The sequence below is a fragment of the Cervus elaphus genome, chromosome 31 (assembly GCF_910594005.1).
Source record: "Cervus elaphus chromosome 31, mCerEla1.1, whole genome shotgun sequence".
Lineage (NCBI taxonomy): Eukaryota > Metazoa > Chordata > Mammalia > Artiodactyla > Cervidae > Cervus > Cervus elaphus.
In genome coordinates this window covers 44761105-44788592 of record NC_057845.1, presented here as the reverse complement: position 1 = coordinate 44788592, position 27488 = coordinate 44761105, and the positions used below count along the sequence as shown (strand labels likewise).

The following is a 27488-nucleotide window of genomic DNA, read 5'->3' as shown; positions in this document are numbered from 1 at the left end:
GTGGTCTTTCTGATTAGAAAATATACTTTAAATCTTTTTAACTCTCATAGGATGTTAATGGACCTTATTTGGAAAAAAGAAGGTTTCATGGACAAATATGTGTGACAACTGTAGTTATGAGAAAAGGTTACAGACGGCAGGGTTTTTCGGAGCTTTCCCGTGCTGGTGCGCATGTTGCCTCTCCATGCGCATGACTGCACGTGTAGTGGTTTTCAGGCTTGATTGATGCTGAAACTCTTCCCGCAACCCTCAGTTTCATCTTGAGGATCTAGTGTCACAGAACGGTACACTTTTTTAAATAGGTCTGGGTGATATCTGCATATTATGTATCATCTGATGAACCACAAATGAGTTCAAAACCAGAAGATACAATTAATCATTGTAATATTACTTTATTTGCAGTGCTGTTAGCCGAAGCCATTGGAGTAGATAGAATTACCCACAGGAAGACTATGGAGTGAGAAAAGTGTTGAATCACATGTATTTTATTTCAAAGTAGGGAGGAAGAGACACTGGTAGGCAGTTAGGTAGGAAGGTTAGAAGAAGTGTGATAGGTTTGGGGAGGAAGGGAGAGTGCCTGACAATGTAAGTCAGAGTTAAAGGAGGATGAGCATGCTGGATTTGGCAATTAGGTCATTTGTTTTTTTTTAAACCACCGATTTTAGTAGAGCAGTAGGAGAAAAGATAGGTTTCAAGAGGCTAAATGAATGAGGGGTGTGAGGAAGGAGAAAATGAGATATGAAGGAAAGGAGTTTTCTGGAACAAGGAGTATAGAATTAGGTAGAAAGGATTTTTAAAAGACGACTATAAAACTCAGATTGGTGTGGCCTGGGTAAGGGGTCAGTGGAGAAAGATACCAGGTGGAAGATAACTGATAGGGTGAGGTCCTAGGAGAAGTGGGGGAGGAGAGACTCAAAGGACAGCTTGTTAAGACGTGCAGAAAGGAGGGAAGATGGATAAAGATACAGATCAATTTTGAGAAGTTAAGGCTATTGCAATCATGACTTATAAGTGAAATAGGAGTCAGCATCATCTTTTGGGAAAGAGAGACTTTCAAGTGGTATTTAAAGCTCAAAATAGAGTAGGAGGTCAATTATGAATGAATAAAAAAACTGTTAACTAGTTTTGAAAAAGTCTTTGTTAAAATAAGTGTGACTCTGTAGATAGTAGCAGTTGTGGTTATTAAAATTATGTTATTTTCTTTAACACTGCTAAGCAGTCCAGGAGCAAGAATTGGGGGGAAAAATAGTTTTATGGCAACCCACTCCAGTACTCTTGCCTGGAAAATCCCATGGGAGAAGCCTGGTAGGCTACAGTCCATGGGGTCGCAAAGAGTGGGACACAACTGAGCGACTTTACTTACTTAAAGGGTGTTATAAGATGTGGGGGTAACATACGTGTTTAGTGTGAGTAAGAAAACGAAAGGGTCAAAGGACAGTGTATTGTAGAAGAGAGGTTCACATTTGTGAACTCCTGCATTGCAGGCAGATTCTTTACTGTCTGAGCCACTGGGGAAGCCCGCAAAGTGTAATGCTATTTCTTAAATCCATTCATTCGTGAGTGCATGTTGTGGAAATGGGAATGTGACGTGAAGTAGTTTGTTGGACTCAAGTAAATTAAGATGAGTCCATTGTATTGCATAGTTGATTTTTGAAAGTTTTATAGCTTCAGTATAATGGTAGATTTTTAATGATAGAAAGGAAAACTATGAATCAAGTATCAGAGTATTTAGGAATGTTGGAGAGGATCTTGAGTCAGTACAGGGCAATTATAATATGGATAAGGTAATAATACATACAAGTTATGGGAATTTTATTGGAGGAATTGTTGCAATAAGGATTGAATATTAGCTGAAAGTCGTGGTGGGGGGAGAAGGTTGTTAATCTCTTCCCCTATTTGTATAAATGGGAGAAGAATCTTGAGAGGGTCTTTAAAAATAGTGTAGCCAATAAAAATCTGTATAATTATATAATTATGTAATAAAAGTATCAGTAATAAAAAGGATTCAGTTAAACTAAGGTGGAGGAAATGTTCAGTGAGGCTAGAAGGAAAATGTATTGACTTGGGAAAGGAATTTGTTGGGCTAGGGAAGAGATAGAGAAGAGTATAGATGACGACTATACCTCAATTAAAAAAAAACAGAAACAAAGCAAAAAGAATATTAAAAAGACATGTACTCAAGGGTCAAGTAAAAAAAAAATACAGTGGAAAGAGTAGCGAGGCATTACCTGAGATGAGGAGATAGCACTGTAATAAGCTGTAGGGATTGAAATGTAGGGCGTTGAAATGTGATTCCCAAGCCTGGTGATATAAGGGAAAGGATTGGAAAGTATATTAGAGGAATGTGGTTACACAAGGAGCGGTTTATGGATGGGACTGAGTAGCTCTAAAGATGCCGACTGGAACATTGCTCTAGCGGTGCTGTCTCACACTTGCCTCTCAGATGGCTGCCTCTAATATGAGTCTCCGATAATCTAGGAGAGAGGCTGATGTGAGCTTCTTCTTCATATTGACATGTAACGTAAGCACAAGTTGCATTCTGTGAGTGTGTTTGTAAGTCTAATAAAGTTAGCCTAGGTACCGAACTAACAGAATTGGCTGTCCTGTAATAGGTTTATAATACTTTGCATACAAATAATACATAAAGAAACAAACACAGTAAAAACATTTTTAATCTTTCAGTACCTTGAAAAATACAGTAGTACAGTACAACAGCCGGTGTATAGGGGGTGGCATCGAGTGAACAGGCAAGAAGAGTTACGGACCGGAGGAGGAAGGTGGGAGATGGTAGAGGTGAAGGGTCGTCGGCAGTAGGAGATGGAGGGCAAGCTGCAGTTTCGCTCAGACCTGATGTGGATGGCACAGGATCTGGTTCCTTGCTGGATTCAGTTCTATCTACCCTCTTGCTTCTGGACATATTGTAAGGTGCACAGAAACTCAGCCACTTGGAGGGGATGCAGGCCTGTGACAGTGTGCACCAGACGTGTGAAGCAGCTTACGTGTTTGGACGTGCAAGTGCATGTTCGCGTCTTTGAAAGTTCATGACTTGAAGGTTCATATGTAGGGGACCCGCTGTCCCTATGTTGGGAATTCACTGTTTGCCTGCAGTTAGCCTCGCACTGTGCTCCCACCTGTTTCTGCCTATCTAAAACTTATTATCTAAAACTTTTCAAAATCCAGTTCAACTGTGCCTTTTAAGGACTATCTCCTAATTAATGCAAACTTAAAAATATTTCAAAAAATAATTCAAAATTAGAAAAAGTATTCCTAATTTTGAACTTCAAAGGTCTCAGCACCTCTTATGTAAGCTTACCAGATTCCATCATATATTCTAGCTGCTGAATTGCTTAATCTCTGCTGTTATCCTGTTAACCCTGTGGCAGGGGCTGTCTTATGTTTTATCCCCAGAGCATCCAGCATACCTGGAGTGTGCTGGTTAACAATAGCAACTCTGGACTCAGACCAGGGATGGATTAACATGGCGACCTTGGGCAAGTTATTCAGATTATTCAAACCTAAATTCTTCATCTATAAAATGGTGATAATGCCATTACTGAATTCACAAGGCCTTTGTTAGGATTAAATAAAATAATGTGAGTAAAGTATTTAGCATAGTGCCTGGCAATGGAAATTACTGTTATTTAAAATAAACATTTATGTAATAAATAAGTGAATGAATGGCTCCACAAACTACTTGAGAAAAAGTCACGCTTTCTAATTATTCAACTTGTATATGTAAAGAATATATATATTTAGAATGGGAATAACTAACATTTTTCTATATGCTAATACAAATGCATTAATGTTTCTTAAAGAGAGATTTTAGTGTAAAATAATGTTATTTCTTTTACATATTTTATACTATCTGCCAGATATAATATAAATATTTTATTATAGACAATCTCACTTTATTTTGGAGTATAGTTGATTTACAGTATTGTGTAAGTTTCAGGCGTACAGCACAGTGATTCAGCTATATATATAGTGTGTATGTGTGTCTATATATATATGTTTTAGATTATTTTCCATTATGTTATTACAAGATACTGAATGTTATTCCCTGTGTTATATACTAAATGCTTGTGAATATTTCTCCTTGTGTTATTCAGTAAATCCTTATTGCTTAACTATTTTAGGTATAGTAGTTTGTGTCCATTAATCTCATCAGTTCAGTTCAGTCACTCAGTTGTGTCCGACTCTTTGCGACCCCACGGACTGCAGCACGCCAGGCCTCCCTGTCCAACACCAACTCCTGGAGTTTATTCATGTCCATTGAGTCAGTGATGCCATCCAACCGTCACATCCTCTCTCGTCCCCTTCTCCTCCTGCCTTCAATCTTTCCCAGCATCAGGGTCTTTTCCAGTGCATCAGTTCTTCCCATCATGTGGCCAAAGTATTGGAGTTTCAGCTTCAGCATCAGTCCTTCCAATGAATATTCAGGACTGATTTCCTTTAGGATGGACTGGTTGGGTCTCCTTGCAGTTCAAGGGACTCTCAAGAGTCTTCTCCAACATCACAGTTCAAAAGCATCGATTCTTTGGCACTCAGCTCTGTTTGTAGTCCAACTCTCACATCTATACATGGCTACTGGAAAAACCATAGCCTTGACTAAATGGACCTTTGTTGGCAAACTAATGTCTCTGCTTTTTAATATGCTGTCTAGGTTGGTCATAACTTTCTTCCAAGAAGCAAGCATCTTTTTTTTTTTTTTTTTCATTTTTTTTTCATTTATTTTTATTAGTTGGAGGCTAATTACTTTACAATATTGTAGTGGGTTTTGTCATCCATTGACATGAATCAGCCATGGAGTTACATGTATTTCCCCATCCCGATCCCCCCTCTCACCTCCCTCTCTACCCGATCCCTCTGGGTCTTCCCAGTGCACCAGGCCCGAGCATTTGTCTCATGCATCCAACCTGGGCTGGTGATCTGTTTCACTATAGATAATATACATGTTTCGATGCTGTTCTCTGGAAACATCCCACCCTTGCCTTCTCCCACAGAGTCCAAAAGCCTGTTCTGTACATCTGTGTCTCTTTTTCTGTTTTGCATATAGGGTTATCATTACCATCTTTCTAAATTCCATATATATGTGTTAGTATGCTGTAATGTTCTTCATCTTTCTGGCTTACTTCACTCTGTATAATGGGCTCCAGCTTCATCCATCTCATTAGAACGGATTCAAATGAATTCTTTTTAATGGCTGAGTAATATTCCATGGTGTATATGTACCACAGCTTCCTTATCCATTCATCTGCTGATGGGCATCTAGGTTGCTTGCATGTCCTGGCTATTATAAACAGTGCTGTGATGAACATTGGGGTGCACGTGTCTCTTTCAGATCTGGTTTCTTCGGTGTGTATGCTCAGAAGTGGGATTGCTGGGTCATATGGCAGTTCTATTTCCAGTTGTTTAAGAAATCTCCACAATGTTCTCCATAGCGGCTGTACTAGTTTCCATTCCCACCAACAGTGTAAGAGGGTTCCCTTTTCTCCACACCCTCTCCAGCATTTATTGCTTGTAGACTTTTGGATAGTAGCCATCCTGACTGGTGTGTAATGATACCTCGTTGTGGTTTTGATTTGCATTTCTCTGATGATGAGTGATGTTGAGCATCTTTTCATGTGTTTGTTAGCCATCTGTATGTCTTTGAAGCAAGCGTCTTAATTTCAGGGCTGCAGTCACCATCTGCAGTGATTTTGGAGTCCCAAAAATAAAGTCTCTCACTTTTTCCATTGTTTCCCCATCTATTTGCCATGAAGTAATGGGACTGGATGCCATGATCTTAGTTTTCTGAATGTTGAGCTTTAAGCAAACTTTTTCACTCTCCTCTTTCACTTTTAGCAAGAGGCTGTTTAGTTCTTTGCTTTTTGCCATAAGGGTAGTGTCATCTGCATATCTGAGGTTATTGATATTTCTCCCAGCAATCTTGATTCCAGCTTGTGCTTCATCCAGCCCAGCGTTTCTCATGATGTACTCTGCATATAAGTTAAATAAGCAGGGTGACAATATACAACCTTGATGTACTCCTTTCCCTATTTGGAACCAGTCTGTTGTTCCATATCCATTTCTAACAGTTGCTTACTGAGCTGTGTAAAGATTTCTCAAGAGGCAGGTCAGGTGGTCTGATATTCCCATATCTTTCAGAATTTTCCATAGTCTGTGGTGATCCACACAGTCAAAGGCTTTGACATAGTCAATAAAACAGAAGTAGATGTTTTTCCGGAACTCTCTTGCTTTTTCAATGATCCAGTGTGTGTTGGCAATTTGATCTCTGGTTCCTCTGCCTTTTCTAAAACCAGCTTAAACATACAGGAGGTACAGTTGAAGCCTGGCTTGAGGAATTTTGAGCATTACTTTACTAGCGTGTGAGATGAGTGCAGTTGTGTGGTAGTTTGAGCATTCTTTGGCATTGCCTTTCTTTGGGATTGGAATGAAAACTGACCTTTTCCAGTCCTGTGGCCACTGCTGAGTTTTCCAAATTTGCTGGCATGTTGATAAATTTGCAACACTTTCACAGCATCATCTTTTAGGATTTGAAATAGCTCAACTGGAATTCCATCACCTCTACTAGCTTTGTTCCTAGTGATGCTTCTTAAGGCCCACTTGACTTCATATTCCAGGATGTCTGGCTCTAGGTGAGTGATCACAACATGATGATAATCTGGGTCATGAAGATCTTTTTTATATAGTTCTTCTGTGTATTCTTGACACCTCTTCTTAATATTTTCTGCTTCTGTTAGGTCCATACTATTTCTGTCCTTTATTGTGCCCATCTTTGCATGAAATATTCCCTTGGTATCTCTAATTTTCTTGAAGAGATCTCTAGTCTTTCCCATTCTATTGTTTTCCTCTATTTCTTTGCACTGATCACTGAGGAAGGCTTTCTTATCTCTCCTTGCTATTCTTTGGAACTCTGCATTCAAATGGGTATATCTTTCCTTTTCTCCTTTGCCTTTAGCTTCTCTTTTCTCAGCTATTTGTAAGGCCTCCTCAGATAGCCATTTTGCTTTTTTGCACGTGTTTTTCTTGGGGTTGGTCTTGATCCCTGTCTCCTGTACAGTGTCATGAACCTCCGTCTGTAGTTCATCAGGCACTCTGACTGTCAGATCTAGTCCCTTAAATCTGTTTCTCACTTTGACTGTATAATCATCAGGGATTTGATTTAGGTCATACCTGAATGGTCTAGTGGCTTTCCTTACTTTCTTCAGTTTCAGTCTGAATTTGGCAATAAGGAGTTCATGATCTGAGCCACAGTCAGCTCCCGGTCTTGTTCTTGCTGACTGTATAGAGCTTCTCCATCTTTGGCTGCAAAGAATATAATCAGTCTGATTTTGTTGTTGACCATCTGGTGATATCCATGTGTAGAGTCTTCTCTAGTGTTGTTGGAAGAGAGTGTTTGCTATGACCAGTGCGTTCTCTTGGCAAAGCTCTATTAGCCTTTGCCCTGCTAATCCCATATTCGTAATTTATTCTCTCCTGCCCCTCCTTTCCCCTTTAGTAACCATAACTTTGTTTTCTATGTCTATAAGTCTTCTGTTTTGTATATGGATTCATTTGTACTACCTTTTAGATTTCACATTCAAGTGATATCTTGTCATATTTATCTTTTTCTGACTTGTTTCACTTAGTATGACATTCTCTAGGTCCTTTCATGTTGCTGCAAATGGCAGTATTTCATTTTTATGGTAATATTCCATTATGTGTGTGAAAAATTTATGCATTTATCCATTTTATCTTTAACCATTTACTTGTTGACAGACGTGTGGTTTGCTTCCATGTTTTGACTCTTACAAGTAGTGCTGCTGTGAACATTAGGCTTGCTTGTATCTTTTTGGATTAGAATTTCCATCTTTTCTGGATATATGCCCAGGAGTGGGATTACTGAATCCCACTCTGTTTTTAGTTTTGTAAGGAATCCCCATACTGTATTTCATAGTGGCTGTATCAATTTAAGTTCCCACCAACGATGTAGGAGGGTTCCCTTTTCTCTCCACCCTCTCCAGCATTTATTATTTATAGCCTTTTTGATGATATTTATTCTTACTGGTGTGAGGTGTTATGACATTGTGGTTTTGATTTGCATTTCTGTTTTAATTAGCAATGTTGAGTGATTTTGGCCATCTGTATGTCTTCTTTGGAGAAATGTCTACTTAGATCGTCTGCCCATAGTTTGATTTTTTTTTTTTTAATATTGAGTATATGAGCTGTATGCATATTTTGGAGATTAAACTCTTGTCAGTCACATTGTTTGCAAATTGTTTTTTCCCATTCCATAGTTGTCTTTTCATTTTTTGATGGTTTCCTTTGCTGTGCAAAAGCTTTTAAGTTTGATTAGGTCCCATTTATTTATTTTTGCTTTTATTCTTTTGGGAGATTAGCCTATCTCACTTTAATCTTAGCAATTGAAAAGCTGGATATACTCCCCTTTTTAGAGATGAGAAACTGAGTCTCTGGATTAGGAAATGGCAACCTATTCCAGTGTTCTTGCCTGGAAAATTCCATGGACAGAGGAACCTGGTGGGCTACAGTCCATGGGGTCACAAAGAGTTGGATACTACTAAGCATGGATGGATGCAATTGAGTCTCAGGGAAGTCACAACTAGTAAGCCAAGATAAAAATCTAGGTTTTCTGGCTTTAATAATTTTATTCTTGAGCACTGTGTTATACCATACAGTCACAAGCAGAGGTACATCACGTGTTTATTAAAATGCTCCAACCAATCTTATTTAGGATGGAACAAGTCAATTATAAAAACCTCTAAAATTTTGGGAAATTGTAATAGTATTAATTAAAAGAAATATGCAAAAATATGTAAACTTCAATTTAAGCAACTTGTATTACTTTAAAAGTCTATTTGTTTATTTAAAAATGTTTATTTATTTTTGGGTGAGTTGGGTCTTCGTTGCTGCACAGGCTTTTCTCTAGTTGTGGCAAGTAGGGACTACTCTTGCTGCAGAGCATGAACTTCTGATCGTTGGCATCTGTCCTTGTGGAGCACAGGCTCTGGTGCTTGGGCTTCGGTCGTTGCAGCGCTTGGCCTCAGTATTTGAGGCTCCTGAGGTCTAGAGTATAGTCTCAGTAGTTTTGGCACATGGGCTTAAGTTGCCCTGCAGCATGTGGGATCTTCCTGGATCAGGGATTAAACCCGTGTCTCCTGCAGTGGCAGGCAGATTCTTTACCACTGAGCCACCAGGAAAGCCCTATATATTAAGTTGAAAATTGACTAGAAATTGAATTTATATAAGAAAGGCTTTCTTTGTGTTTTTTTTTTAAAGAAGTTCTTAACATTTACTTAAATGTTACTTGTTTTTGGTAGTTTAAGAAGTGCTACTTTATTGACAGTTGTTTAAAACTATCAAAAGCTTAAGTATAGAAGTTAAAATGATTTTTATATCAGTGATTCCTCAAGGAAATGCATTTGGTGAAACTCACTCTATTTTTATGAAATGAGATAAATCATTTCAGGTATATAGATTACTGGATAAGCTATATAGCCCATTTGTTATAACTGTTACTTTAAAAGTTTTTTAATTATTAAGTTGAGGTATTACATATAGTCTCTTCATGGTCCCAACAAACTCAAGGAAGCTATGAGCCGTGGGTGCAGGGCCACCCAGGATGGACAGGTCGTACTGAAGTGTTCTGACAGAAGGTGGTTCACTGGAGTGAAAAATGAAAGTCCGCACTAGTATTCTTGCTTGGAGAACCCCATGGACAGTATGAAAAGGCAAAAAGATATGTCTCTGGAAGATGAGCTCTCAAGGTCAGAAGGCATCCAATATGCTACTGGGAAAGAGCGGAGGGGAATTATGGATAGCTCCTGAAAGATTGAAGCAGCTGGACCAAAGTGGAAATGACGCTCAGTGGTGGATGTGTCTGGTGGTGAAAGTTAAGTCCTATGCTGTACAGAACAATACTGCATAGGAACCTGGAATATTAGGTACGTGAATCAAGGTAAACTGGACATGGTAGCAGGCGATGGCAAGAGAGAACATCAACATCTTAGAAATCAGTGAACTAAAATGGGTGGTAATGGGTGAATTTAATTTAGACAACCATTGTATCTACCACTGTAGTCAAGAATTCCTTGGAAGAAATGGAGTAGCCTTCATAGTCAACAGAAGAGTTCAAAATGCAGTACTTTGGTGCAACCTCAAAAATGACAGAATGATCTCTGTTCGTTTCCAAGGCAAACCATTCAGTATCACAGTAATACATGTCTGTCCCCTAACCACTGATGCCAAAGAAGTTGAAGTTGACCAGTTCTGTGAAGACCTACAAGTCCTTATAGAACTAACACCAAAGAAAAGATGTCCTTTTCATCTCAGGGGACTGGAATGCAAAAGTAGGAAGTCAGGAGATACCCAGAATAACAAGCAAGTTTGGCCTTGTGGTACAGAATGAAACAGGTAAAGGCTAACAGAGTTTTGTCAAGAAAACATGGTCATAGCAAACACCCATTTCCAGCAACGTAAGAGATGACTCTACACATGGACATCACCAGATGGTCAGTGCTGGAATCAGATTGATCATGTTCTTTGCAGCCAAAGATGAGAGAATCTACACAGTCAGTAAAAACAAGACCTGGAGCTGACTGTGGCTCAGATCATGAGTTCCTTATTGCTAAATTCAGGCTTTAATTGAAGAAAGTAGGAAAAACCATTAGGCCATTCAAGTACGACCTAAATCAAATCTGTGGAGGTGACAAATAGATTCAAGGGATTAGATCTGGTAGAGAACGTGCTTGGGGAACTGTGGACAGAGGTTCATAACGTTGTACAATAGGGAGTGACCAAAACCATCCTAAGGAAAAAAGAAATGTAGGATGGGAAGGTGGTTGTTTTAGGAGGCTTTACAAATAGCTGAGAAAAGAAGATAAGTGAAAAGCAAGAGAGAAAGGGAAAGATACACCCAACTGAATTCAGAGTTCCAGAGAATAGCAAGGAGAGATAAGAAGGCCTTCTTAAATGACCAATGCAGAGATACAGAGGAAAACAATAAAATGGGGACTATTGGAGATCTCTTCAAGAAAGTTGAAGATACCAAAACAACATTTCTTGCAAGGATGGGTGTGATAAAGGACAGAAATGGTAAGACCTAACAGAAGTAGAAGATCTTAAGAAGAGATCTTCTTAAGAATATACAGAACTATACGGAAGATGTCTTAATGACCCAGGTAATCACGAAGGTATGGTCACTCACTGAGAGCCAGACATCCTGGAATGTGAGGTCAAGTGGGTCTTAGGAAGCATTACTACGAACAAAGTGAGTGGATATGATGGAATTCCAGCTGAGCTATTTAAAATCCTAAAAGATGATGCTATTAAAGTACTGCGCTCAATATATATCAGCAAATTTGGGAAACTCAGCAGTGACCACTGGAAAAGGTCAGTTTTTACTCCAATTCCAAAGAAGGGTGATGCCAGAAAATGTTCAAACTGTGGTACAGTTGCTCTCATTTCACATGCTGGCAAGGTTATCCTCAATTGTTCAAGCTAGGCCTCAGTAGTATGTGAACTGAGAACTTACAGATATGCCAGCTAGGTTTTGAAGAGTCAGAGGAAACAGAGATCAAATTCATTGGATCATGGAGAAAAGAAGGGAAGTCCAGAAAAAACATCCATTTCTGCTTCATTGACTACATTAAAGCCTTTGATTGTGTGGATCACAACAAACTGTGGAAAACTGTTAAAGAAATGGGAATACCAGACAACCTTACCTGCCTCCTGAGAAACCTGTAAGTGGGTCAAGAAGCAACAGAACTGGACATGAAACAGTGGATTGGTTCAAAATTGGGAAAGGAGTAAGATAAGGCTATATATCAATACTTTTATTTAACTTATATGGAGAGTACATCGTGTGAAATGCTGGGCTGGATAAATCACAAGCTGGAATCAAGATTGCCAGGAGAAATATCAACAATGTCAGATATGCAGATGATACCACTCTAATGGCAGAAAGTGAAGAGGAAGTAAAGAGCCTTTTGGTGAAAGTGAAAGAGGAGAGTGAAAAAGCTAACTTAAAACTCAACATTAAAAAATTAAGATCATGGCATCCAGTCCCATCACTTCATGGCAAATAGAAGGGGGAAAAGTGGAAGCAATGACAGATTTTCTTTTCTTGGGCTCCAGAATCACTGATGTCGGTGACTGCAGATATGAAATTAAAAGACACTTGCTCTGTGGAAGGAAAGCTTTGACAGACCTAGACAGTGTATTAAGAAGCAGACATCACTTTGCTGATAAAGTTCTGATTAGTCAAAGCTGTAGTTTTTCCAGTAGTCATGTATGGTTGTGAGAGTTGGACCATTCAAGAAGACCGAGTCCTGAAGAATTGATGCTTTTGAACTGTGGTGCTGGAGAAGGCTCTTGAGAGTCCCTTGGATAGCAAGGAGATCAAACCAGTCAATCCTTAAGAAAATCAACCCTGAATAGTCATTGGAAGGACTCTTACCAAAGCTGAAGCTCCAATACTTTGTCCACCTGATGCGAAGAACCCACTTATAGGAAAAGACCCTAGTGCTGGGAAAGATTGAAGGCAAAAGGAGAAGGGGGTAGCAGAAGATTAGATGGTTTGATAGCATCACTGACACAGTGGACATGAATTTGAGCAAACTCTGGGAAATACTCAAGGCGACAGGAGCCTGGCTTGCTGCAGTCTACAAGGTCACAAAGAGTCGGACACAACTCAGTGAGCAAAGAACAACAATTACGTGTGACACAGTACCATGTCTTTGATGTTTGATTACTTTTTATACTTGTATACATACACCTGTTTAACTATCACTTAGTTCAAGATTGGAACATTTTGGGCCTCTCAGAAGACTAACTTGTATCCTGTCTCAGTGAGTTAGTAGTCTTTCCCTCTTTGGGTACTTGCACCATCCTAACTAATATTATCATAGATTGGTTTTACCTGTTCTTGAATTCCACATAAATAGAATTGTACATTTTTTCTGCATCTGATTTTCTTTGAACATAATGTCTGTGAGATGTATTCATATTGTGCATAGCAGTTATTCATTTTTTTTATTACTATGTAGTTTTCTATTGTATAAAAAGGTATATTCTTGCTCCTGTGATGGATATTTGGATTGTTTTTAGGTTTGGTCATTAAGAACAAACATAGCAAAAAAAAAAAAAAAGAACAAAGATAGCATTTTTATACATGCCTTTTTTTATAGGATAGCATTTTTATGCCTTTTAGAGGCATAGGCACTCATTTCTTTTGGTTAAATATCTATAAATGTTATTGTTGAACATTAAATAAGCCGGTGTCTAACTTTAGAAGATACTGACTGACAAAGTAGATGTATTCATTTACCCTCCCACAAGTGGTATATGCTGCTAGTCATATAGAATATGACCAATTACCAATACTTGGTATTGTAAAAAAAAAAATAAAAAGAAAACAACTTGATATTGTTTGTCTTTTTAATTTTACCCTAAGGGTAAATGATGTTCTATTGGTATTTTAGCTTGCACTTCCCTAGTAATAATGAAATTGAGATACTTTAATAGTGAGTAGATACTTCATATTTATTGGCCATTTGGACTTTTTAAAAATTTTTATGAAGTACCTATTCAAAGGTTTTGCCCGTGGTGAACATTGAGTTGTCTTGCCTTTGCTTTATAGGAGTTCTTTATGTGTTCTGGTTATGAGTCCTTTGACAGATACATGTATTACACAGTATTAACTATAGTCATCATGCTGTACATAGATAACTGCATTATAAATCATCTTCTCCAGTCTTCAGTTTGCCTTCTCATTCAGTGATGAGGTTTGGTGAACAGAAGTTTTTAATGAAGTTTAGTTTATTAATCTTTTCCTTTATGGTTAGTACTACTTGAATCTTATTTGAAAAATCCTTACCAACCCCAAGATCATGAAGATATTACCTTCATTTTTATTCTAGAAGCTTTGTCTTTGACATTTAAATCTGTGATCCATTTATAAATAATTTTTGTGTATAATGTGGTGTTTATTATTTATTTGTTTACATCATGTGGTTATAAAGTTGCTTCAGCATTACTCATGGAAAAGATCATCCCTTCCTCACTGAATCGCGGGCGTGTGTTTGTCTTAAATAAGTGACCACATGTGTGTGGGTCTCTGTGATTGATTTTTATTGTGAAATTGGTGAGAAACCCCAGTGAACTGTAAGCTCCAGGAGGACTTACACTGTTCACTTTGCTCACTACGCGCCATACGCACGGGCCGGCGCAGTGCCAGGCACGTGATGGGCGTTCAGGGGGTGTCTGCTGACCGAATGAGAGGGTCGCTCATGCTGATGTTCGGCAGAAACCAGCAAAATTCTGTCGCGCAGTTATCCTTCGGTTAGAAAAGTAAATTTAAAATTAAAAAAAAAAGAAAAATGAAACAAAGAACATCCGTTAGGAAGTCTGAAAAATGGTGACGAAAGAGCTAAGCTGTTCTTTGTTGCATAGATGCTTAGATCGTAGCCCTTACCCTCTGCTCTCCTCTCCCATAGCCCCCTTGTTCCCCATTATAAGAATTTATCTGGTCGTACGGTTCAACCAAATATATCAAAGAACCCTCAGATACTAGGATTTTTGCCAGGGAATTTCCTACTTAGTTCTTAGAGTCAGCTACCTATCATTTTTTTCAGTTGTCATCATACATATATTGTTTAATCAAGAAATTTTATGAGAATCTGTTACTCTTCTATTTTTGACCTTTATATAAGTCCTTCAGGTTCTGTGAAGTGTATCATTATAAACTGTAAATCTAACAAGAAAAGTTACTTTAAGACAGAAGATAGCTATGAAAGGATTAATTCTGTTCCATTTAGCATTTCTTAAATTCTAATTTTTATCATGTCTTTGTAGAAATTGTCACAGAAGGGAAAAGGAAAAAACCTTCGCCTTCAGAATTACATAAGGTATGTATTAGTTTTGCTCTTAACTTTTTGATTATCTTTATAGAGTTAATAATATTGAAAGTATTTTGGTATTTGTCTTTTCAATAAAATTTTAAAGAAAATACTGTAAATCTATAACTAACCAATGTTTTTTGAGGAATGTGTTAGTCACTCAGTCATGTCCGACTCTTTGCGACCCATGGACTGTAGGCTGCCAGGCTCCTCTCTCCAAGGAATTCTCCAGGCAACAGTAACTGGAGTGGGTAGCCATTTCCTTCTCCAGGGGATCTTCCTGACTCAGGGACTGAATTTAGGTCTTTTTTTTTTAACCATCTGAGCCACCAGTGGTATATCCTAATTAATCAAGGGTTAACTAGAAAATAGGAAATCCTTTCTGGGACCAGCCTTGTTTAAATCATTGTACAATTTACCAGTATACTTTTCAAATCTTATTTTAAATTTATATAAAACAGACTCATTTCTTTGATGATCGAATATATTAGAGTACCTCATGTACATTCATTTATGATACTGTAGATGTTGAAGTGTTGTATTCAAGTTATGCGCTGAAAGTTACTTTCAGTATATATCTTTTTAAACATATTTTTTTCCATTTATTTCTTTTATATAAGCCAGGAGTAGGAAAACAAGGAAAATGAGGTTTCTATCTACCTAAGAGGTGTTGGCAAAGATTTAATCTGTTTTTAGAAAGATAATCTTTTTTCCTATAGAATTTTATGATTTAAATGCCATAGTACCTTGATTTGTATTATAATAATTTATTAGAGACTTTTCTCTGAAGCATTCTAATTATACACAAAGAACTTTAATTTGGCACAGTTTTTGGGAAAAAAGAGTGAGAAGAAGATATCATAAAGGAGGGCTGTGAAATTAAAAGAGTACCTTGCAAGACCACACAGAGAGTGTAGCTTTGGGGTACTCTTATTCTACCTTTGCTTACTTCAGATTTGTGGGGTGTGGTTTCTTCATTTAATGTTCTGGATTTAGTGAATTCCCTGGTGGTCCAGTGGTTGGGACTCTGTGATTTCACTGCTGTGGGCCCCGGGTTCGATTCCTGGTTGGAAACTGAGATCCTGCAAGCCATGCCAGGCAGCAAAAAACAAAAGAAAAAAATCTGGATTTAGCTTAAGTGAGATAAATAAGGGAGTTAAAAAAGAGATTTTACATTGCTTCTGTGTGTGTATGTGTGTCCGACCCCTTGCAATCCCATAGATTGTAGCCCATCAGGCTCCTCTGTCCGTGGAGTTTTCCAGGCGAGGATACTGGAGCAGTTTGCCGTTCGCTACTCCAAGGTATCTTCTTGACTCAGGGATTGAGCCCACGTCTCTTACATCTCCTGCCTTTGCGGGCAGATTCTTTACCGCTGTGCCACCTGGGAAGCCCATTACCTTGCTACTATACCCAGTTTTATTTGTTTATTTAATTAGAAAATCTTTATTGGAGTATAGTTGATTTACAGTGTTTTGTTAGTTTTAGATGTTCAGCAAAGTGAATCAATTATATGTGTACATACACCCGCTCTTCAACACTCTTTTCCCGGATGGGTCATTACAGAGTGTTGGGTAGAGTTTCCTGTGCTGTACAGTAGGTCCTTACTACTTATCGATTTTATGTGTAGTAGTGTGTATATGTGGAGAAGGAAATGGCAACGCACTCCAGTAGTCTTGCCTGGGAAACCCATGGGCAGAGGAGCCTGGCGGGTTCCAGTCCATGGGGTCTCAAAGCGCTGGACACGACTTAGCAACCAAACAACAACAACGGTGTGTATATGTCCATTCAGTCTCACAGTTTATCCTTCCTGCCTACCCCTTTCTCCTCTGGTAAGGTTGTCTACCATGTCTTTGACTCTATTCCTGTTTTGTAAATAAGTTCATTTGTACCATTTTTTAGATTCCACAAATAAGCAATGACATATAATATCTGTCTGTTTCTCTGTCTGACTTACTTTACTCAGTATAACAATCGCTAGGTCCATCCACGTTGTTGCAAATGCTATTATCTCACTCCTTTTTATGGCTGAGTAACATTCCATTGTATGTATGACCACATCCTCTTTACGATTCCTCTGTTGGTGGACGTTTAGGTTGCTTCCACGTACTAGCTTTTGTAAATGGTGATGCAGGGAACATTGGGGTGCATGGATCTTTTCAGAGTATGGTTTTCTTCAGTGACATGCCCAGGAGTGGGATTGCTGGGTCATATGGTAGTTCTACTCTTAGTTTTTTAAGGAACCTCCATACTGTTCTTTCTAGTGGCCAAATCAATTTGCATTCCCACCAGCAGTGTAGGAACCTCTTCACACCCTCTTCAGCATTTACCATGTGTAGATTTTAAAAAATAATTTCATCTGTTTATTTTTGGCTTCGCTGAGTCTTTGTTGCTGCATTCAGGCTTTGTCCGGATTCGCTGAGCGAGGGCGAGTCTGTAGCTGCGGTGTGCAGGCTTCTCGTTGTGCGGCTTCTCTTGTTGAGGAGCGTAGGTTCTAGGATGCGTGGGCTTCAGCAGTTGGGGCTTGCAGGCTCCAGAGCTAGGGCTCAGTGGTTCCGGCATGTGGGCTTAGTTTCCCCACGGCACGTGGGGTCTTCCCAGAGCAGGGATCGAAGTGGTGTCCCCTGCATTCCAAGGCAGATTCTTAATCCCTGGGCCACCAGGGAAGCCCTTCTGCTTTACTTTTATTGAAGCCATTTTATGATTGTAGTTGATACAGTATTTATTATGCAGGCTGAATTACTTCAGTCATGTCTGGGATTGTAGCCCACCAGGCTCCTCTGTCTATGGGATTTTCCGGGCAGGAATACTGGAGAGGGTTGCCATGCCCTCCTCTAAGGGATCTTCTGGATCCAGGGGTTGAACCCACGTCTCTTATGTCTCCTGCACTGGCAGGCGGGTTCTTTACCACTAACACCACCTGGGAAGCCCGATGCTTATTATATTGGAAGCCCAGTGCTTTTTTTATGTTATATAATAAGCTGAACTTGATGCTTAACCATCATTTATATTGTGAAAATTAAGTTATTTAAGTTCTAAAGAGATGATTTCAAGTTTGTGGCTACAATCCATCCATTCATTTGTTTATTCAGTGTATTGTAAGCCATTCACTTTGGAATATAAGTGACTAAGTCAGAGTACCCTCTTTTAGACCCTTCACACTCTGGTAAAGAAGACAAACATGTAGATAAGTAATTATAATATAGCATGATATGTGTAATCCAAACTACCGAGTACTAATACCCAGAGAAAGGAAAGCACTGGTGTGGGAGTGGCGATTGTGCGGATAAGAATAACTTTTTGCAGAATCTGAGGTATTTAATAGGGGAGAAATAGAGGGAAGAGCATTCTAGGTTAAAGGAGCAGTACATACAGGGGTCTAGAGATGTATGCTTGAAGAAGGTTGAGTAAACTCAGTGTGGTTAAGGTGTAGAGTTTGTGATGTGTGAGTGACGTCAAAGAGCCCAGATTGTTAAGAGTTAGATCTGTAAGTAATGGGCACCATTGTTGTAGTTTAAGATTGTAGCCATAGTTAGATTTGTGTGTTGGAGAACTCTGGGGGTAGTGTTTGAGAGATTAGCAGAGGAGGAAACTGCAAGTAACAACAGTTAAGTAGTCACTGTGATACCTCATTTATCCACTTTTATACTGAGTGAAAGAGGCTTTTTATAAAATCATATTTAACCACCTATAGATTAAGCACTGAACTTAAAACTCTTTAAAAGTAATAGCAAAATATTAATGCAGGTAATGTAGTGGTTCTGTTAGCTCATTCAGCTCTTACTTATATTTCAATTAAACTAATTATTTTCTCATTTTGGTTTCAGATAACAAAGATATTAAGTGCAAAACCAGAGGATGTTCATGTTCAGTCACCACTGTCCAGACTCAGACGCTCAGAACACTGGGATGTTTCTTTGCAGGGGGTAAATAAAAACTATCTTCTTATAAGTATGTAATATAACTTAGTATGTTTTAAAATATTTTAATAAAGCTGAATCTTTATTTTCATATATGTTCTTTTTAAAAATTTTCTTGTATTACATAATTTCAGGTTTTTAAATTAATTTCTGGCATATGCTGAAATCATGCTTTGAGGTTAGGGTCATTTTTCAGTTTAAATCTAAGAATATTGTAATGTGCGTGGTTGTTTTCTTCATGGAATTTAAATCTCATTATTATATATTGTATTTTAAATTTATGATAATGTTAAGCTTATTAGAGGATAAAGAAATGGCAGCCTACTCCAGTATTCTTGCCTGGAGAATCCCATGCACAGAGGAGCTTGTAGGGTGCAGTCCATGGGGTTGCAGAGAGTCAGACATGACTGAGCAACTAACGCTAACGCTAAGCTTATTAGAATCCCTTGCTTTTTTTGTTTTGTAAATTTAAGAGGGTATATTGTAAAGAGTGACACAATTATTTTAAAAGACAGCCTGATTATAAATCTGCACCAATTTTATCACTTTTAAGTATCACTATAGAGTTCTCATAAGTAAGGCTTAAGATAGCACTTTATATGTTCTTTTTTCTTTTCTTGACCGGCACTACTCATGTCAGTGTTTTAAAAATGGAATTTTTTCTCAGATTTTCCATTTCTCTGTTTGAGGATATACATATTGGTCTACTAGTTTTATAGGTCTGCATTTCTAACATAATGAAATACTGCAGGTTGGTGGCTTAAACAACAGGAAGTTATTTTCTCACAGATCTGGAGGCTGGAAGTCCAAGATGAAGGTGCGGGCAGGGTTGTTTTGTCTGAGGCCTCTGTCCTTGGCTTACAGATGGCCGCCTTCTCGCTGTGTTCTCATATGGCCTCTATTCTGTACACACACACCCCTGGGGTTTCTTCCTCTTCTTGTGAGGACACTAGTCTTGTAAATTCTGTTCCCACCTTTTTGACCCCATTTAAGCATAAACTCCCTGTGTAAAGGCCCTATCTTCACATGCATACACGTCAACATACGAATTTTGAGGGGGGCAGTTCAGCTCACAATGGTAGTGTTTTAGGATAACAGACTTTAAGTCACCTTGAATATAGGTATTTTTATGTTACAGACAAGAAAAATTAACCATTTTTTAAAACTTGTTCTCAGAGGAAAGATTTGCTGTTAGTATTGGTTGCTTTAACATTATTTATTTGTTTATTTTGACTGTGCTTCATGGCTTCTGGGATCTTGGTTTCCTGACCAGGGATTGAACCCATTGAAGGCACAGTTTTCTAGCCACTGGACCACAAAGGAATTCTCTAATGTTATTAAAAAATTTAGTTATTAAATAATACATTTGTTTTTTATACAGGGTATAGAAAAGGAAGATAATAAATGGGACTATTTCCTGAATGCAGTCACCATTGACAGTTTTTTTTTTCTTTCCTTTCAAGAAGAAAAAAAGCACGCTGCCCACATATGACTGTACATTTTTTGATCATTGCTGAAGAGAGATCATGAAATACATCTTGTTCTGTGTTTTGCCATTTTCAGTTAGTAATATTTTAATTTCTTTTTCTATTTTAACACATTTAGATGTACCTCTTTTACTTATTTTTTATTGGCTTTACAATACTCCCCAAATAAACTATATCCAATAATTTTAGTGTGCTGATATTAGACAGTTTGGTTGTTTCTAAACTTTTACTCATAGAAATAGTATTGCAGCAGCCTTCATTTTTCATAAGCAGGGAACCATATTTGAATGGGATTACTAGATGTAAGAAACTTTGTATATTAAATTTTTATAAATACTGAAAAATTATCTCAGAAAATTTGCACCAATATATATTGCCACCAATGAGAGATCTCATATTTCTACAAACTTACTAGTTAATACTGAATGTTATCATGTAGTGAAATTGTTGCCAACAGAAGAAAAAAATACATTATTTTAGGAAAATTTTATCTCTATATTTGCATATTTTATTTTATGCTTTGGAGTACTGAATGGAGTAAGAATATATCACTTTAAATACACACAGTCTCTTAGAAGTAAACGGATGTGATTTGAATTTGTTTTCTTAAGGTGTGTCTTACTCAGTGTGTTTCTTCAACTACCCTTGGGTCATATAGTCTTTCTTTAGTTTTTTGGCCTTCAAGAGGCAGACATGGATCACCAGAGAGCTCTTCAGGTATTAGGTCTCTAGGGTATATAATCTGCTCTCTGCTCTTTCCTTAACCGTTCTTTGTTTCAGCAGGCTTCTTTTCCTGGAAAGTAACAACTTGTTTTCTCTTGTTCTCTCTGACCCACTAAGGGAAACAGGGCCTCCTCAGCCTCCTCGGAGACACATTTTCTTTCCCTATCACTCGTTTCCTATACCAGTTGGATGTCTTCTTTAGGATGGTGATACTTAACTTCTGGGAAATCTACGTCCTAGTTGACATTTGAAGTGGCAAATGTGTCAGCCTGACCTTGGTCCCTTGTTACTTTAGATGTAACAGTATTCGTTAAACGTACTTCATAGTTGTAGACTTCGAGGTGGTACCAAAATCTTGCTTCATGGTTTCTCCCACACACCACCATAGCTTTCAATGAAAGAAAAAGGGGCAAATGCCAGTTTCCATAATCTTTAGCAGAATCTTAACTTGTTTATTTGTGTTTTTTACTGAGATATATGAAACAGATCTTAGGTATATGATTGGATGAGCTTTGACTAATGTAACATATGCAACCAGTATCTCAGTGAAATAGAGCATTGTCCTGAGCCTTGAAAGTTCTCTTTGCCCTTACGCTTGTGTCTTTCCTTTGCCTGTTGTCTCTATTCCCACCCTGTTCTGGACAACCAATTTTTTAATTTCATTATTTGTAAGATAGTTTTGCCTGTTTTTGCAGTGTATACTCTTTTGTGTTGCCTTCTTTTGCTTAGTAAAATGTTGTTGAAGCTCATTTCTGTTTTGTGCCTGTTAGTAGTTTGTTCCTTTTTATTGTTGAGCAACATTCTATTATATGAGTATAACACAATTCATTTATCTAATTCTTCTGTTGGTGAACTTTGGGACTTTTAATTTGCTTTGCCCTGATGACCAACGGTGTTAAAATATTTTCATATTTTTTTTTTTATTAGAGTGTACTTTCTTTTCAATATTGTGTTAGTTTCTTCTGCACAGAAAAGTGAATCAGCTCTGGGTGTACATTTGTTGTTTTGTTGCTAAGTCATTTTTTGTGTGTGTGTGTGACTTGAGCAGGCGCTAAGTCACGTCCTACTCTTCTGCAACTCCATGAACTATATATAATAGCCCGCCAGGCTTCTCTGTCCATGGGATTTCCCAGGCAAAGAATACTGGAGTGGGTGGCCATTTCTTTCTCCAGGGGATCTTCCTGACCCAGGGATTGAACTCAAATCTCCTGCATTGGGAGGCAGATTCTTTACCACTGTGTCAACAGGGAAGGCCATGTTTATACATATATCTCCTCTTTTTTGGATTTCCTCCCCATTTCGGTCACCACAGAGCACTGAGGAAAATTCTCTGTGGTCTACAGTTGTTTCTCCTTAACTATCTATTTTATACGTAGTGGTGAGAATATTTTCATATGATGATTAGCTGTTGTGTATCGTCTTTTTTGTGAGGTGTCCAAATATTTTGCCCCTTTAAATATGTATTTTATATTTATTCTCAAATATATTTGACAGTGAATTTATATATAATTAATCCATTTTAAGTGATCTCTGAATTGTGACAAATGTATACATTTTTGCAACCACCAGTGTAATAAAGGTGTGTGTGTATTTGTATTTATTTATCAGTTTTTTCTTGATGTGAAGTGCTATGAGTCACAGGATCTTTATAGACTCATAGGACTGTCATCGCAGTGAAGATACTGTATGGTTCCATCACTCCCAAAAAATTCCCTGGTGCTGTCGTCTTTGTAGAGTCTTCTTATCCTCATCCATAATCTATGCTAACATTGCTGTTTTCTCTCCTTGTACCTCTGCATTTCCCAGAGTGTCACATGATTGTAATCATGGAGCATGTAATGTTTTAATGTTTCGAGACTGTTTTTTTTCCACTCAGTTTAGTGCCAGTGAGATTCATCCTTGCTGTTGATGAATAGCAAACTATATCAATAGTTTGTGTATCCATTCCCAAATGAACCATTGAAGGACAGAAGGATTGTTTCCAGTTTTTGGCAATTAAGAATACAGGTTTTTTTGTGAGCAAAAGTTTTAATCTCTCTAGGATAAATACCTTAAAGTGGGATTCCTGAGTCATGTGGTAAGTATATACCTAACTGCCAAACTGATTTCCAGAGTACCATTTGACGTTTCCACCAGTGATGTGTGGCAGCTTCTGGTATCAGCACTTGGAACTGTCAGTTTACTTATTTTTTTAAATTAGCAGAGTTTATTTTTTAGAGTAGTCTTAGCTTTACCAAAAAATTGAAGGGATAGTACAAACAGTACTTGTGTGCTTATACTACTCTCCCCTACCCTCACACACAGTTTGCTTATCATTAACATCTTGCACTAATGTGGTACATTTGGTGAGCCAAATGTGATATATTTTTTGATATTGAGATATAATTACTATGTAACATCATGTTAGTTTTAGGTATATAACATAATTGGGGAAGGAAACAGCAACCCATCCCAATATTCTTACCTAGAGAATCCCATGGACAGAGGAGTCTGGCAGGCTACAGTCATAGAGTCACAAAAAGTCAGATGTGACTGATCAAGTATCCACACATATAACATAATATATATTTATGTATTTAAAAATATTTTTCAATTTTAATTTTTAAAAAATTTATTTTATTTTTTCATATCCATACTTTAAGAAAAAATCTTGAAGAAAAGTTTGCTGTGTGGCTTTCACAGCTGCTGAATTTAGCTGCATTTGTTTTTTCTTAGTTTATTTTTAGTTGGAGGACAATTGCTTTACAACGTTGTGTTGGTTTCTGCCGTACAGCATCATGGATCAGCCATAAGTATACATGTCCCTTCCCTCTGGAACCTCCCTCCCACCCCCAAGCCCATCCTGCCCCTCTTGGCTGTGATAGAGTACTGGGTTGAGCTCGCTGTGTTATGCAGATTCTTCCCCCCAGCTTTCTGCTTTCTATATGGTAATGTATGTGTTTCAGTGCTACTCTCTCAGTTCATGTCTGGAAGTCCGTTCTCTTTGTCTGCATCTCTGTTCCTGCCTTGCAGGTAGGTTCATCAGGACCATTTTTCTCGATTCCTTACATACATTAATATATGTACTTGTTTTTCTGACTTATTTCATTCTGTATAACAGGCTCTAGGTTCATTCATCTCCGTTCAACTGACTCAAATTTTGTTCCTTTTTATAGCTGAGTAATACTCCATTGTATGTATGTACCAAACTTCTGATTTATTTATTTTTGGGATCAAGCCGTTCTATCCAAGGACTTCAGGAGAGTGTCAAAAATCTAGGAAGGGGCTTTCCTGATGGTCCTGTGGTTAAAAAATTGCCTTGCAATGCAGGGAACACCAGTTTGATCCCTGGTCCAGGAAGATTCCCGCAAGGCTCAGGGCAGCTAAGCCCATGTGCCACAATTACTGAGCTCACATGCAGCAGCTACTGAAGCCCACTCACCTAAAGCCCATGCTCCACAAGAGAAGCCACCGCAATGAAAAGCCCATGTGCTGCAACTAGAGAGTGGCCCCCACTCTCTGCAAGTAGAGAAAGCCTGCATGCAGTAACGAAGACCCAGCACAGCCGGAAAAAAAAAACCCTAGGACAATGAGATCTGACATTCTTTTCCTGGCTGGATATCTCCCCAGCTTCACTGGCTGAAAGCCATAATGATTGATACATATTTAAATTGCAAAATTATTGCCGCAGTAAATTTAGTTAACATTCATCACCATACATATTAATAGTTACAATTTTTTTCCCCCATGATGATACTTTTAAGATCTGCTGTCTTCAGTTCAGTTCAGTCCAGTCGCTCAGTCTTGTCCAACTCTTTGCTACCCCCATGGACTACAGCACGCCAGGCTTCCCTGTCCATCACCAACTCCCAGAGCTTACTCAAACTCATGTCCATTGAGTTGGTGATGCCATCAACCATCTCATTACTGTCTTAGCAACTTTCAAATATACAGTACAGTTTTGTTCACTAAGTCAACGTGCTGTACATTACATCCCCCAGGACTTACTTATAACGGGAAATTTGTACCTTTTGTCCATCTTCACCCATTTTCCCCAACTGTCAACCTCTGCCTCTGGCAACCACAAATCTGTTCTCTGTACTGACGAGTTAAAAAAAAATTCTGCATCTAAGTGAGATCATATGGTATTTATTTTTTCTCTGTCTGACTTATTTCACTTAATATAATGCCCTGAAAGTGCACCCATGCTATTGCAAATGGCAAGATTTCCTTCTTTTTTATGGTTGAATAATATTCCATGTGTGTGTGTGTGTTTATGTATATAACATGTTTTGTTTATCCATTCATCCATTGATGGACACTTTGATTGTTTACACCTCTTGGCTGTTGTAAATAATTGTGCAGTGAACAAGGGTTGTCGATAATTTTTTTTCAGTTAGTGATTTGCTTCCTAAAAATAAATACTCGGAAGTCAAAGTGGAATTGCTAGATCATATGGTGATTTTTATAATATTTTCTGAGGAACCTCTATACTGTTTTCCATAGTGTCTCTGCCAATTTACATTCTTACCATCAGTACACAAGAGTTTCCTTTTCTGCTTACCCTTGCCAACTCTTTATGTCTTGTTGTTTTGATAAGAGCCATTCTACCAGGTGTGGGGTGATGGCTTGCTGTGGTTTTGATTTGCATTTCCTTGATGTTTAGTGATATTAAGCACCTTTTCACACATACCTGTTGGCCATATGTATGTCTCTTTTGGGAAAATGTCTGTTCAAATCCTCTGCTCACTGTAAAATTAGATGTTTGTTTTTGCAGTAGATTTGTATGAGTTCTTTGTCTATTTTAGATGTTAACCTCTTATCAGATATGTGTTTCACAGATAATTTTTCCAGTTCTATAGATTGCTTTTTCATGTTGTTGATGGTTTTCTTTCCCATCCAGACATTTTTTTAGTTCGACGTAGTCTGTTTTCTATTTCTATGTACAAGCTATTTTCTATCTTTATGTACTCTAGATACTTTGTATAACTAGAATCATAGAGTATTTGTCTTTTTCTTACTGGCTTATTTCACTTAGCCTAATGTTATTGCTTTGGGAAAAACCCTCTTCCTCCTGTGTTTCTCCTTTATTCTCAGGCTACTATCATTTTCACAACACTTCTCCCACCACATGTGTGTGGGTTTTCCCCCACCAGTCCATCCTCTGGGACATGAGCTGGGTGTCCTGCAGTTTATCTCAATTCTGACACTATCTGGAGATAGTTTTAGATCCCACAGGTTATGGGCTCAGTCCCAAGACTGCTTCCACTCCACTTCAGATGCCAGTCACAAGTCCAGGTTGTCATCTGTGCTTCTGACCTGCTGGATATAAATCTGAGGTTCCCATGACTTCCTCCTCAGGTTGGATTAATTTATGCTAGAACAGTTTACAGAATTCAGGGAAACACTTACGTACATTTACCAGCTTATTAAAGGACATGATAAAGAATACAGATGAGCGGCCAAACGAGGAGATGCGGAGGGCAAGGACTAGTGGGTCCCGAGTTGCAGGAGTTTCTTCTCTGTGGAGGCGGGATTGTGGCCTTCCTGGTATGTGGATGGGCTTCACCAGCCTGAAAGCTCTTCAGACCTCATACTGTTGGGATTGTAATGGAGACTTCCTCACGTAGGCATGACCGATAATTAACTCTGCTTCCAGCTCCTCTCCCCTCTCCAGGGAGTGGGAGGCAGAGATGAGAATTCTAAGCTCATAATACTGACTCGGTCTTTCTGGTGACTAGCCCCTATCCAGAAGCTCACCTAGAGTCACTTCATTAGTACAAAAGACACTCCTGTCACCTGGGAAATTACCAGGGTTTTAGAAGCCTTGTGACAGGAATTGGGGTTAAAAACCAATATTATAGCAAAAGATTCTCTTATTACCAAGGAAATTACAAAGATTTTAGCAGTTCTGTGTCAGGAACTGTGGGCAGAGACCAATATGAGTATTTATTATCTCATAGTCAGAGTTCATCCATGTTGTAATATATATCAGAATTCCTTTTTTTTTGTAAGGGTAAGTAATATTTCCTTACTCGTGTATATGCCACATTTTGTTGTTGTTGATATTATTATTGCTGGGACACTTGAGTTGTTTCCCCCTTATAGCTGTGGTGAACAGTGAGTGCTGCTTTGAACATGGGTGTATAGATACCTCTTTGAGGAAGACAGTGTTTTTTAAAATTGAACTGTAGTTGATTTTCGTTGTTGTGTTAGTTTCAAGTGGACAGCAAAGTGATTCAGTTATACATATGGATACACATTCTTTTTGATGTTCTCTTCCATTATGGCTCGTTACAGGATATGAGTATATTCCCTGTGCTAGGCAGTAGGGCTTTGTAGTGTCTTTTATACGTAGTAGTTTGCACTGCTGATCCAAAACTCCTAGTTTTTCCCTCCTCTATCCCCTTCCCCCTCTAGTAACCATAAGTGTTTTCTATGTACCTGAGTCTGTTTCTGTTTCATAAATAAGTTGATTTGTGTCA

General features: G+C 38.3%; 1 protein-coding gene across 9 annotated transcripts in view; it reads left to right on the top strand.

Annotated features, from left to right (window-relative positions):
* SENP7 (SUMO specific peptidase 7) overlaps nt 1-27488 on the top strand; it is a 163563-nt gene that overhangs the window by 31836 nt on the left and 104239 nt on the right. For all 9 annotated transcript variants that reach the window (XM_043893184.1, XM_043893185.1, XM_043893186.1 and 6 more), the window contains 2 exons: nt 14854-14906; nt 18722-18820. In XM_043893184.1, coding sequence (XP_043749119.1) covers nt 14854-14906; nt 18722-18820 — 152 coding nt within the window. The remainder of the gene's footprint in view (nt 1-14853; nt 14907-18721; nt 18821-27488) is intronic.